The sequence below is a fragment of the Mytilus edulis genome, chromosome 10 (genome assembly GCF_963676685.1).
Source record: "Mytilus edulis chromosome 10, xbMytEdul2.2, whole genome shotgun sequence".
Lineage (NCBI taxonomy): Eukaryota > Metazoa > Mollusca > Bivalvia > Mytilida > Mytilidae > Mytilus > Mytilus edulis.
The window spans coordinates 43,702,863-43,718,254 of NC_092353.1; the positions used below are offsets into that span (position 1 = coordinate 43,702,863).

The window sequence follows — 15,392 nt, forward strand, 5'->3', positions numbered from 1 at the left end:
GTCTCTTTCAATGATATTGTTTATGTTGTTCTCTCACCAAAACAGATATGTTTGAATTTAAAAAAAAATAACTCTTGTATACGTAGGGGTTATACATGCTCCTACTGCATATTGTTATTTATAAAAACAATCGTCAACAGTATCATAACGAATGCATCTCGCGCGGATTGATTTATTGATTATTGGGCGTTTAACGTCCAGTGGCAAATATTTCATGCACATACTGCAAAATTACTGACAGAAAATAGTATATATCTCACAATTTATACGATATTCCCGTGCTTGTATTTGCTATCATGATTTCGTTGATAGAGGGTTGCTGCTCACAAGAAAGATATCAAACAAAGAGTTCCAAATGGCTAAGTTGAAATCATCCCTTCGTAAATTTTTCGGACGCCATCACGAGTTTGTTGACCGTTATGAAACAACCGTTTCACAGATGATATTGGATATGCTGCGTACGTCGTAACTACAATCCCCTTCCTTGTTCATGAATGTGACCTACCGATTTGACTATTTACCGGATTTGTAATAACATGAGCAACACGGCGGATGCCACATGTGGAGCAGGATCTGCTTACCCTTCCGGAGCATCTGAGATCATGCCTAGTTTTTGGTAGAGTTCGTGTTGCTCAGTCTTTAGTTTTCTATGTTGTGTCTTGTGTACTATTATTTGTCTGTTTGTCTTTTTCATTTTAAGCCATGGCGTTGTCAATTCATTTTCGATTTTTGGGTTTTTCTGTTTCCTCTGGTTACTTTCGCCCCTTTTTTTGAATTATTAATATTTCGTATGCAGTCATTAATTAACATTCTGGTTCACACATCACACTAAAAACAAGATTGATTAAGATAGATGTAAGCGTTTACTATTGAAGAAAAATGGTTTCACATAAGATCCATCTTTTTAAAACCACCTTTAGAGGAGAAAGTAAAATCACAAATATGCTGAACTTGGATGAAAACTCAAAACGGAAAGTCCCTAATCGAATGGCAAAATCAAAAACTCGCACACATCAAACGAATGAATAACAACTGTCATATTTAACTAAGCTTAACCTTTCATTTGAATGACAGTCCCTTCAAATTGCATTATATTTTCAACGATGTGTGAACAAAACAAACAGACATAATAGATAAACATGTCAAAATGAGTGTACAGCAGACGTCAACATTGTATTATAATCTTAATCAATATAAGAACAAACAAATATGCAACAAAGAAGCACAAACAGACATAAAGACAAAGCACATAAACAAAAATGAAAGACAAGAATACAAAACTTATCATAGAACAATAACACAATGGCGGGATGTATAAATACAGAGCCACGTGATATATATCAAAGAAACACAGAAATGCGTGCAGACAAAGCACACTAGGAAAAATGAAATACGTGAATACAAAATTTATCATAGAACAATAACACAATAGCGATATAAATAAGTACATGCAGAGTCACGCTAAATGACTTAAACAGTAAAAAGACGATACGTTCTTTGACATACGCCTGGTTCATCAACTTTCTGCTTAGACACTGGTGACGTTTTACAAAGTCTGAGTAGGAGCTACAAGCTCTTGAATTCCGAATACGTTGGGAAATTGAGATGGACTTTTGTAGCCGATTGAAGATCAATCTTCCTCCTTTATATGAGAGTTAAGAGCGATCTCAGAAAAGACTGTTCCTTCTTATCAGTTTAAACGGGTTCTCATAAAAAACGGTAGTTGTGTCAAGTAAGGTCACTTAAGTCAAATTTGGGTACGCATAAGTCCTTTTTATTTATCTGTATACCATTAAACTAATTAATTTTATTGCGTGTTTCAGCATATAAGCACCACTAATAATCGTCGATCATTAGTTTTTTACTAGTGTACAATAGGAAAGTGTTGATGAAATTTAATTCGCTGGAACGTTTCATATGCTTGCTCTATCATGTTGCTTTATATTTTTATGCATTTTAATGTGCATATTTTAGGCGATATGCTAAATCAAAATAGATTTAATTGATCAATGCACACATACGTTTATCGATTTACAATGTTGAAGCTACTTATTTTCACAATTTTTTATATATACTTTTTTTAATTGCGACAAAAAGAAGGAAAAACTACATGTGTCGAAGGAAGCATGTTTGGTAATGTATTTTATATTTGAAAGATCTAACTAATCAACAAGCCTTGAAGACATGCACTGTCTCAATTAAAATGCAACGGAATAAAAAAATCGCAGTGCCTGAAAGTCGAATCAATTATAGCGAGAGAAAAAACGACTAAGTTCAAAAATAAAGACTGGCAGATAACTTAGAAAGTGGAACACCAGCCGATTATCTAAATCACGTGACCTCATTAAAATCACTTTTTTTTGTTGCTATAATACACTTATTTTTTATTTAGTGCATGTTTAATATATCATGACATCATTAAAAGATTACATAACACGTGCGTACAAGATAATTAGGAACATAAAAGTCGCATGAAAATATACAGAAACAATGAACAGAGGATAACTGTTTAGCTATAACCTCTTATCAAATGTATTGATATAAAAAGGAAATTTTACGTTTGAATGCATTGGCAAGTAGTATACTGATAAATACAAAATTATAAGATCTCCAGAGGCTAAACATTAAATGTAAAAAAATATCATAGACGGTACAATACAACTGAAAGACAGTTATAAATCCTGTCATTATGTTATTGTGCTTTTGTAATTTTTTGTATTATTGTCTTTCATTTTTGCTAATGTCTTTCATTTTTGCTAATGTGCTTTGTCTATATACCTATATGTGATTCTATGTTACATATTAGTTTTTTTATATAGTGAATTAGATTATAACATGTAATGTTGACTGCTGTCACCATATTTTTTACATTTCTACCTTTTATGCCTGTTTTGTTCACACATCGTTATCAATATATTGGAATTTGATTCGACTGTCATAAAATTGAGAGGTTTAGCTAGCTATAAAACCATTTAATCCACCATTTTCTACATAAGCTAATGCATGTACCAAGTCAGGAATATGACAGTAGTTATCCATTCGTCTGAATTGTTTGAGCTTTTGATTTTGCCATTTAATTAGGGACTTTCCGTTTTAAATTTTCCTAGTTCAGTATTTTTGTGAATTTACTTTTTAAATCATAAAGATGAAAAGATGGTCTAAGATAACTAAACTTCATCAATTAGATATTTCAGAAGTGCTCAAAACAAGAAATCTTCCATAAATAAGAAAACAATTGAAAAACGCTATAAAAAGAGAGCTCGCCAATCAAAAACAGAGTAGCCCATAAGTATATAGTGATGATCTTTTCTTTTTTGTGACTAATTAAATATTGAAAGAAGACTTGCATGCGACTTTAATTTCAAAATTATGGGAGAGAAAAAAAAAGGAAATAAAGTTTTAGTCTTTGAGACAGCAACCCACAGACGAAACAAAATACAGTTTCCATATTCCATATTCGCGATTTTATCTTAACATTTTTTTTTCGTTTTAATGTCCAAATTTCCGACATGATTGTAAATTCTAGTGCCTAAAACTTTGAAATATGAATTTAAAAAGTAAGGAGAGAATTTTTTTAAATCTTCCTATTGACTCGGCAGAGGAAAATTCAATGTTGTTAATCATGCTCTGATCCACCTGTCAGAAATTTTTAACGAATGAAGCATGTTTACAGATGTAAAATAATACGATCTTTCTTCAAGCTCGCATTTCACGTGTACAAAAACTTTCATACTCGAAACCCTTGAAAGACAATGCAAAGTTACAAACTATGAGCGTCTTTGCACTTTTCAAAGCTAGCATTATTAGTGTATACTTAGGTATTGCTGCAGTTTGGTTTGATTCTATACCTGTCTTTGTTGAAGATCAATTTTGGAATCTAACTACCTTTGTATTTGATAGCTTGCTTGCTAGCTGAAACCATGAAGTCATTATTAAGTTAGGTACACTTTCCTCCTTAAGAGAAGACTAGTCCGACAGATAACCAATCTATCTGTTTGTAGGACTAGACTACCGAAATGAGACCTAATACATTTGTGATGACTTCACGGTTCAGCTAACTAAAGAGTATACCTTTACCTACACACTCGATGCATTCTGCTGTAAAGATCTTTCTCACATTATATATTAATCAAATCGTAAAGTTAAAAAAATGAATAAAATAAAATGCCCGTTTATCTATCTTAATAAATAAGAACGCTCTTATTAAAAGAATTAATCAATGTGTTGACACTTATTGAATTATCATATATCTGAAGTGCTACTGTTTATTACATCTTGAGATTTTAACATTGCATTTGTCTTGAGTAAAGTTGATCCTTTGTGGGACAATACATCAAATCTGTCTACAAATTTGTTTTCCTTGGATTCGAGAGAATAACTCATTCAGTCATGCGCAAATACCACTTTATAAATTTGGTTCGTTGAAAGCCGGAAGAATTATGAGCAAACCTTTACAAATTAACACATGGGATATTTATTTATTCAAACAGAAACTATTGCATGTATTTATTATTGTGATTTTGTCAGTTTTAGACTTAAATGCGATTATAATTTTGACGATTTTGAGAAAAATCCTGTTTGATATAAAATATTTCAAAATGCGAGTTTAAATTATTGCGTTTACAACTCTTAAGCATTTTTCGCAATAATAAAATCCTTGCAATTATTTCTGAATTTACAGTATTCAAGTTTGATGAACACATTTTTTTTTCTGGAAAATAATTTCTTCATGAGAAATTGTGAAATGTTTAGAGCCGATTTCATTGAGTGTGTAGTCAACGGTTATATTTTTGGTTAGCTTGCTTGTTAGTTGAACCGTGAAGTCACTATCAGCTCAGGTATAATACCATCCTTTCGAAGTAGCCTAGTCCAACAGACAGATAGATTGGTTATCTGACAGTTTATTCTACTCTTAAAGGAGGGTAGTTTGCCTAACATAATAATGACTTCATGGTTAAGCTATGAAGCAAGCTAACCAAAGATATTACCTTTGACTCCACACTCAATGCAATCGGCTGTAATATTCTGACTGTTTACATGGCAGCTTCGTTAGAATCAAGAGTACCTGACAAATAACGATTTAAGCAGAGGAATTTTTCGACCAAACAGAATCTTGCTGTGAGGTGATTATAAACAACAAATGTTCATCTTGGAACTTGAAATGGTCGGCTGTGCTTATTTATTTACATGTACTTTTTGTAGTTCGCAAACGATACATTTCACAAATATAAATATATAAAACAAGCTTTAAGATGGTGAAAAGAAATGGCAAATCTTGAACCAATGCAAACTCAAAAACATTCTAAACCATATATATTCAATGAAAAATTGGAAATATGTTACTGCAGACACCTTCAAAGAGAAACATTGTCTTATATATCCCTTTGTCAATTCCTTCTTTCGTTATTCATATTAATGTGCTAACCAATCGATTCTACGATAAAAAAAAGTCTTGATTGAAACAAAGATATATTATTTACAAAGTAATTAATAATGTCTGTTAGCATCTTAAAAGTATGTATGAAATTGCTTTCGGAAATGCTAATAACTGACAAAAATCTGCTGATTCGAATATGCTGGACCACATTATTTTGACAATCAGCGTTACTTTCTTGGGGTTACGAATATCGTGAAACATTTCGATAAACGGGACCACATCGAGATGCGAGGTTTTAATCAAGTTGCACCAATGGTTGACAAGATAAGGTAAATTAAAGCAATCAGCGTAAGCAAATTGCACCAATGGTAAACAAGATAAGGTAAATTAAAGCAACCAGCGTAAGCAAATTGCACCAATGGTAAACAAGATAAGGTAAATTAAAACAACCAGCGTAACCAAAGTGCACCAATGGTAAACAAAATAAGGTAAATTAAAGCAACCAGCGTAAGCAAATTGTTACAATGGTAAACAAGATAAGGTTAATTAAAACAACCAGCGTAACCAAAGTGCACCAATGGTAAACAAAATAAGGTAAATTAAAGCAACCAGCGTAAGCAAATTGCACCAATGGTAAACAAGATAAGGTAAATTAAAACAACCAGCGTAACCAAAGTGCACCAATGGTAAACAAAATAAGGTAAATTAAAGCAATCAGCGTAAGCAAATTGTTACAATGGTAGACAAGATAAAGTAAATTAAAGCAACCAGCGTAACCAGATTGCACCATAGTAAACAAAATAAGGTAAATTAAAGCAACCAGCGTAACCAAATTGCACCATAGTAAACAAGATAAGGTAAATTAAAGCAATCAGCGTAACCGTTGTGTTTGGTGTGTTGCGTTTGCTTTAACAGTTACCAGCCACGTGACTCAGGATTCTTGATTGAATTAAAACTCATACGGTTAGACTGTAGGTAACCACAAAGCGTAACCATCGGAGTAAGCAGAGCGTGGGTGACCGCATGATGCTCCTAAAACGGAATCCGGAAATATTCAAGCCAAAAAACGGATATTTCAAAAAATAATCAAGCCAAAAAATCGAGAGAGAAAATCAAACTGAAGAAAGTGTGTTTTTAAGTGTTTTTTCATATGTAACAGTGACGGTTATCAAGCTACAGAAAAAAATATAAATAATTGTAATTTCATTCGTATAAACGGGCGGTACATTAGAATGAAATTAATTTCTCCTGGGTGTTTTCATCATATGTAGCATAGAGGGCGATAGGTTTTCCCCGCTTCAAAATTATTTCGCGGTATTTTACTGCCTATATATGTAATCTTTCAGCAAGCCGACACCGTCAATCTGAACAGTCAGATTTTCTTGGTCAATGAAGAGTTTTTTGTTTTATATTGATGTATGAATTATATATTATGTGTGAAGATATATGTATGAATTATGTTTATTTCTTAATAAATATAGAGCATCCGCGGTGTCGTGCGACTATCCACTTTACAAAGTCTTTGGTATTTATTATAGCCTTTTATGGCGTGTATTTATACTCAGAGTGTTTATATACTTGTATATTTGGTACAAGTACAATGAATTGATTATACTTGGATATTTTGTACACGTATTGGTTTTATGTCTAAATTGAGGGGTGGTTTATACCAGGAGAAATAAGGTTATCTATAATTACAACTTACTATTCAATGGCTTACTAAATCAAAAGTTTTGGCTACAATTATCAATGTTGAATGGCATAAGATAAATATGCATGAAACTGCAACTCAGTTGTGGGGAAGACAATTCTTTACATGTACCTATTATTCATATGTTTAATACCTATTATGGATATGTTTAAATATAGGTATATTGTGTATTACTCGATGGAATCACTCCCGATCCCCTAAACGATATTACTGATTTTTTTCCCGCCATGATTCTCGGTCAACGGCATATCACCAACACGTATTAAAGGCAATTGCAATTGCAAAAAAAGACATGTATATAACTTATTTCAATTATTACCACACCAGAATTAACGGCAATAATTCAACATTATAACTATTCTTAACTTAATATTTTTAGCCAGAACCACACGAACTATTTAAATTTCTGCGTTATGCTCATCTCATTAATGCATTGATCGACCACTTGCATATTTTCCATTTGAAAAGTTTGATAACAGGTCCTGTCCCACCCTTTCAAAAGAAGCAGCATCAGCAGAAATATAACCAATAAGAAGAAACAATACACATCGGAGTAAAATAGCTACACATGCATCAGAAGTTCATCTGCCTCTTTCAGAACAGGAAGACTCAAGAAGCAATTTGACGCATGCTCTCATCATGACCCTCTGTGGATACGATGTGACACTTACAGGAAGACACAAGATGAAGAATCAATTTGACGCATGATCTCATCAAGACCCTCTGTAGATACGAGATGACACTTAGAGGAAGACAAAAGATGAAGATTCAATTTGACGCATGCTCTCATCAAGACCCCCTGTAGATACGAGATGACACTTAGAGGAAGACACAAGATGAAGAATCAATTTGACGCATGATCTCATCAAGACCCTCTGTAGATACGAGATGACACTTAGAGGAAGACACAAGATGAAGAATCAATTTGACGCATACTCTGATCAATACCCTCTATTGAAACGAGATGACACTTAGCATGCAACATATACTTAGACTTTGGAACCATAATTCAACTTAATTAAAAGTTGAAGAATGTCGGTGATTTTTTTCTCCCTGGTAAATATTGGACATATTTACATATGCACGTAATCATGATTTCATTGGGAAGTAAAACATAATTACTGTTAACCAACTTATTTTCGCGACCGATATATTTTCTCAGCTTTTCCAAGAAGAAAAAATTGCGCGAGTGAATATGTAAAACTCAAATATTCCCTTGTAAAATACATAAAGGGATTACAAACATCATCCACAAAATATCGTCGTGATGTTGGTAAAAAAATTAAAAAAGTATCCGAAAAATTAATTAGGAATAGTATTATAAGAAATTTCAATAACTGTACATGCTTTACATACTATATTTACGGAAATGATTAGCAAATATCAGTAATAAGTTGTATTTTTTTTTATTTAAACAAATTTTAACGCTTTTAAAAATACCTCTTAAATACTAAAATGGTAAAGCTAAACACACACCATTGTCGACAACATGGTAAACAAAAGTATATACTTGTAATATCAAAAATGGATTGTGACCACCCAAATCTATATTTACATTATCATTAAATGTGGCTTCTAATAACAGTATTTTTTTTTTTAAATATAAGGTTATGCATAATTTCCTTTTGGCATGTTATTGTACATTTGTGACAACAAAATTATTGGTTAGCTTAGTAAACAATCTTTCGATAAAAATCACGTAATGAGGCTTGAAAGTGATTTGCGTTGCCCTTAAAAAGTCAGTGAGCAAGATAATATGACCCGATTTGAATCCTGTCAAACTTTAATGTATATTTAAATATGATTACAGAATAATGTCAACATAAATGAAGTTTTCTTTAATTATTGATCAAGTATTTCTTAAAGTACTTCCCATCTTCAAACAAGTACACGAAAGAAAAGTTTTGTAAGATTTGTAAGACGAGAAAGAATTTTCAAAGTAAAGACGAAAGGTGGTTTTCCCCTTTTATTTATTTCAAAAGCAAGTATATTTCAAAACTTTTTGTATTTTTACTGAAATGAGTATGGTATCAAAAGAACCAAACAAACCTCTATATATTCACGTGTCATTAAAAACATCGAAAGGAGGTGCTCGAATCCTAATCCTGCTCTTTTAGTTTTCTTCTTTTTCCCGGATCATAATTTTTTACCCCTATATCCCAGATCCTCACATTTTTATCCCTTATATCTCACATCCCAAAAGATTGCCATCCCGTCGTAAGTGGATATCTCTGTTCTAATCCAGTAATCTGGTGGTACTTTTAGTCTTCGTTTTCCAAAGGAAACACAAGTTGATTGTCACAGTATGATTTCATAGTTTGATTATTTTTTCCTCATAAAAACCTTATAACTGGAATCCGTATTTAATGCATCGTAATTTAATAGAGATATATAAATAAAGATATTTACCTTGATACGCGGCATGTGATGCAGATACCAGCAGATAAACCATAACAAAATCCAACATTGTTATTTTAAAAATGTTCAGTAGATGTAGTATATTTAAATCTTTTGATCTCTTAACCCATCGTTACGTCCTTTGATTAGCCTTCAATTAAATCTTCCTGCGGAAGTCAAAATTGCCAAAATGTAATGTTACAGTGACGTGAAAATTACATGGCTCAACTCTTCTGAAATTGACACTCTGCCTTTCGCATCTGGTCACCTCCAATATTCCATCAATGTGTACTAAGGTTATTGTAGACTGAACGTTCTAGCTGAAGCCTCAGACGAGCCTGCTCGTCAAATCAGTTTCTTATAATGATTTTAACACCGTAAACTTTAACGTTACTGATTGAATGAGAGTGGTTTTGTGAGATGGGTGATCAACAAGCTTTCTTAAACAGCAAATCAATACAAATATTCGTAGTGTAAGACCTCTGTTTACACTTGTCAAGCTTGATATAAAGAAAGAATTGCTAGATTCATATCCATCAAGCTTAGTTTATTCAATAAAAATTACATTCCTTTTAAAAATGTTAGTTAAATCTCAACTGCTCCTTTCACACAATGTACCAGCCACTTGAATATCACAATTAATTTATCTTTATAAAGAAAACTGATTTACTTTCTCAAGTGTGGACGGTTGAAATTTATAGCCATTTTCTCCAAACGGTCACATAAGTAAAGACACATACTTAGTATATAAATACTTAACTTTGAAGACCATGTCTTTGAAATTGACAGAGTATATTCAGATTGTATATTAAATTTATTTGTCTGTGCCTTTGAACCTGTGATCAAAGAAGGTACTTATATCTGCTTTTTGATACAGTAGAAGAAAACAGTATTTTGTGTATTAAATTGATCTGATTACAATTATCTACGACCGTAATATCTCGTTTCATCTAACAATTCTCGTGTTCTCTTTCAAGTCGAACATATATAGGTACATACAGTATATTGTTTATGTCAGCTTATCTATATTACCTGTCTATTTAATTTACTGTCATTTCTCGTTAAATATTGCATATAACTATACAAAACATGCAGAGGAAGTAAAATACCAGGTTAATGTCAAAGAACCAGACCATCACAATGAAAATGTCACCATTTTTTTGCTGGTCAGATACAATTTTGTCTTCAAAACCCCTACATACCGGTTTTGTCCTCTGAACCACTACATACCAGTTTTGTTCTCAAAACCACTTCATACTGTATTTGAGCACAACCCCTACATACCGGTTTTGTTCTCACAACCTCTACATATCGATTTTGCGCACAACCCCTACATACAGGTTTTGTTCTCACAACCCCTACATACCGGTTTTGTGCACAACCCCTACATACATTGTACCAGCTTTGTTCTCACAAACCCTTCAATGCTACATACTGGTTTGGTTCGCACAACCCCTACATACCGGCTTTGTTCTCACAACCATTATAAACCGGTTTTTTTTCTCACAACCCCTTCATGCTGTTTTTTTTTCTCACAACCCCTACATACTGGTTTTGTTCTCAAAACCCTACATTCCGGTTTTGATCTCACAACCCCACATACTGGTTTTGTTCTCACAACCCCTACATACTGGTTTTGTTCTCATGGTCCTTTACATACCGGTTTTGTTCTCACGACTCTTGACTTACCGGTTTTGTTCTCACGATATCCTACATACCGAGTTTGTTCTCATGCTCCTGTACATACCGGTTTTGTTCTCACGACTCCTGTATACATTCCGTTTTTGTTCTCACGGTTTTTATTGTCTTTTAATTTCTCAGATATGTTATTTTAAAGACGGTCTTACCGGGCAATTATAGTACATAATACGAAAAATATTACAGACATGATATAGTACACTAGGATTGTGATTCTTGCGTAATGAGTGCTGAAGCTAATTTAAGTAAATTTGTTATAAATCTCTTTCTTTATTCTCAATAAAGAAAGCATGAGTTGAATTGGACTTTTTCCTATACATTTAATTCAAACGATATAAGTAATGTATATCATTGTCTTGATATTCATATGTCTTGATATTCATTTTCTTACTAGCTTTGTAAAATAAAACTGATCTGAAATAATGTCTCTTTTCCTCATTCCAGACTGTCAGGATAACAGTTTATAGCTCTGGTTGCCATTTTATATCGTCAACGGGTAATTGATATTGATTACCATATTTTTCGTTGAATATTTTCACATTTTATGCCCAATTTATGGGCATTATGTTTTCTGGTCTGTCCGTCCGTTCGTCTTTCCGTCCATTCGTCCCGCTTCAGGTTAAAGTTTTTGGTCGAGGTAGTTTTTGATGAAGTTGAAGTCCAATCAACTTGAAACTTAGTAAACATGTTTCCTATCATATGATCATTCTAATTTTAATGCCAAATTAGAGATTTTATCCCATTTTCACGGTCCACTGAACATGGAAAATGATAGTGCGGATGGGACACATTCTTTTTTTTTGTGTGTATTTTACACCGCCATAAAGAAAACATATGTATTTACTATTGAATAATTTTTGTAATGACACGACGACTTTCATATATTATCATTTTAAATTTAATAATATAATTTTGACACCTTAATAAAATGAATTCTGATTTAAGTCGATTGTGATTTTTTTTGTGTGTAAAATCCTGCGGCGGTCATATCTTTCAATCACATTCAGCACGAGAACAAATGAGAAAAAAATCAATCCGACAACTTCTGGAAATTAAGTCAACAAGTTTTATTGCTTGACATGTCCGGCAGACTGTCATTCGATGAAAACGTTGGTTTGAATAGGTTAAGAGCATGGAATAGACCCCATAAGGAAGATTATTTTTTCATTTTTTCCCTTTTCATTATGTTTCTGTATTTTTCCTTTTCTTAACTTCACAATTGATGCTGAAGAGGTAATTCTTAAATGTTATAAGAAATACTAGACTGCCGTTTGAAATGTTTTCAAAAGAAGAACCTGTAAAATTTGCTTTTTGTTTCCGAATAAAAACTGGTATTGATGCAGCTATATAGGAAAATGTTATCTTTACACGTACAATTTCTATACTAGTATACACTATTGTGAATATGTGAAGATTTTAAATACTAATTTACAACATTTTCAATAACAAGTTTATTTTAAATCAAAGTTTATTAAACAATAACAGGTTTTATATAGGACTAGGCCGTTGGTGCTTGGAGGCGGATTGTCATTTATTCTTATATATAACAATTTTATAAATGCATGCAATTCTCATTTACTTAAGCCCAAGTCCCACTAGACCACGATCGCACCACGCTCACCGCGATCTAAAATAAATTCAGATCGTGGTGAGGTCGCAGTATGAGCGGCATGAAAATGTAAATTTCCATTGCTTTCACGATGCTACTACGTCCTCAGTACGCTTCTACAACGATCCCGCTATGATTATACGACGTTTTTCACCGCGCTTATTCTGCGACCTCACTACGCTTATCAAGATCTTTCTACGCTCATCACGTTCTCACAACGACCATACCACGAGTTATCCGATTGCAACACGATCTTACCACGTTTCTTCTGCGCTTATAGCACGTTCTTACCACGATTATACTACATTCATACTGCGATCTTACTACGTTCTCAGCAAAAACGTCAACATCAATACAGTTCCATTCCTTCTGTGTCTGATTAATATGTAGATTTCTCTGAAACAATACAGTCATGCCACCAAAATCTACTAGAACACGTGGGCGTGGTGGTAGGGGTTGATGTAGAGGCAAAGGGAGTTCTGATAGTAACGAATCCTGATCCAGCAGAGATGACGGACCGATCAATGCAACCTAAATTACAACCTATTGCTGGTTCATCAAGCTCAAATGACGATATTTTAGTGAACGATAGCAGAGATGACACACATGTGTCAATATTAGTAGATATAGGAAGATGTGGTATGAGTCAATGAGACAACTCTCCGTCCAAGTAACAATTTATAAAAGTAAACCATTCTAGGTCAAGGTACGGCCTTCAACAAGGAACATTGGCTCACATCGAACAGCAAACTATTAAGGGCCCCAAAATTACTAGTGTAAAACCATTCAAACGGGAAACCCAACGGTCTAATCTATATAAAAACGAGAAGCATGGTTGGGAAAATGGACAAGAAGTCCTTATAACAAACAGACAAACAAAACCTTGAAAGATTTCATATATTTTATGTGAAAATCAGAGGCGGATTTAGGGGGGCAGGGGACCCGCCGCCCCCCCCCTTTTTGGGAAAAAAATGGGTTGCTTATATAGGGAATCATTGAAGCGTGACTGGAGCGGGCCCCCTCTTAGGTCAGTCATTGGGCCCCCACTTATGAAAAATTCTGGATCCGCCACTGAAAATGACAATAAGAATGAAAGTCGTAGTATGAACGTAGTGAGATCGTAAGAAGAGCGTGATGAGGACGACAAGGGCGTGCTAGAATCGTACTGTGGTCTTGAACAGCGTGGTGTAAACGTGGTATGGTCGTAATGGAAGCGTAGTTGGGTCGCGCTGAGAACGTGATGGTCGTAGTGAGGTCGTAATAACGTCGCTGTGAGATCGTAGCGCAGTATCTCCGAATAGAATCACGCTTTCGCTACGCTCTCGCTACGATGGCACAGCGACCTTTGCGATCTTTCCACGACCTTAGTGCGCTCTCACTACGCTCCTACTACGACCTGTTTTCATCACGACCGCACCACGATTGTTTTGAACATGTTCAAAGTTGGCCATGCTCATCACGATCTTGAAGACCTCACCACGACCGTGCTACGACCTTACTGCGATCTACACGATCGTACTACGATCATCAAAATTTGCATTTTTTTCGCAGATCGTAGTGCGATCGTGGCTTAGTGCAAATGGGGTATTACACAAGAATGTTTTATCCGCCTCTAGCACCAACGCTAGTCCTATTAGCAAACTTTTACAGAAGGGATTGTTATTGTTAACTAGTTTTAGATTTAAAAAGTTTGTAATTAAGTATTTAAAATCTACACATATTCGAATAAAAAAATAATTGTGCTAACATTTTGATAAAAGTATTCTTATATGCAACGATTTTAATGCATGCATTTCTTATTTTCATTTACACAAGGATGTTTATAAAGATAACACTTGGTAAATTCTTACAAAATGAGGGCCCTCATGGGGTTTTTGATTATGTGATTACTTGGCCGTTTTTTTAATGATTATTTGATTATTAAGCCAAATATTTCATGATTATTTGATTACCTAGGACTGTATTTTTAGTTTATGATTATTTGATTACTAAAGATAAGCAAATATTTAATGATTATGTGATTATATTGGCAAAAAAATGGTGATTATGTGATTACTAGGACCCCCCCCCCCCATGAGGGGCCTCCAAAATGCATAATAAAGTAACGGGAGCTAAGTTTGTTATTTTGTGATCCGAATCAACGATCAAAGCTTATTTATTCAAGAAATTGTTTCATACGCCCGTGAAAATAAAAATACAACGAAATAGATAAAAGATACGTATGTAATCTATATCCTTGTAACGAGATTATCTGTCAGTATATGAAAATGATCACAGAAGATAATTTGTCAACAAAATATATAAATATTAGCGGTTAGGGATGAGTTGTACATATCACTTGTTACACTTTCGTATGCAGCTCCCAAAATACCATCATCGTAATGGATGTAAGCATGCAATAGCATTCTTAAATTACACTTTGATTTTATTTCAAACAAGCAAGAGAATTTTATCTAAAAATCTCACCTTTATAAAGAAAACTATAGTATAATTTAGTTAAAAGAATTCAATTAGTATCTGTCAATGAGCTAACCACTCGCATTCCAAACAGTGACACGAAATGTATAGTACAATGTATGGGTTAAAAGTACTAATGTTCA

At 33.7% G+C, this 15,392-nt stretch overlaps 1 protein-coding gene across 2 annotated transcripts in view; it reads right to left on the reverse strand.

Annotated features, from left to right (window-relative positions):
- Nucleotides 1-10,321, reverse strand: part of LOC139491233 (neuronal acetylcholine receptor subunit alpha-6-like) — a 38,215-nt gene extending 27,894 nt beyond the window's left edge. Inside the window, exon 1 of one of the 2 annotated variants that reach the window (XM_071278722.1) lies at nt 9,498-10,321. In XM_071278722.1, the coding sequence (XP_071134823.1) occupies nt 9,498-9,555 (58 nt within the window). In that variant the 5' untranslated portion in view covers nt 9,556-10,321. Of the gene's footprint in view, nt 1-9,137; nt 9,278-9,497 lie in introns of those variants that run through there. The other variant, XM_071278723.1, reaches the window with a different exon arrangement.
- Nucleotides 10,322-15,392: the final 5,071 nt, after the last annotated feature.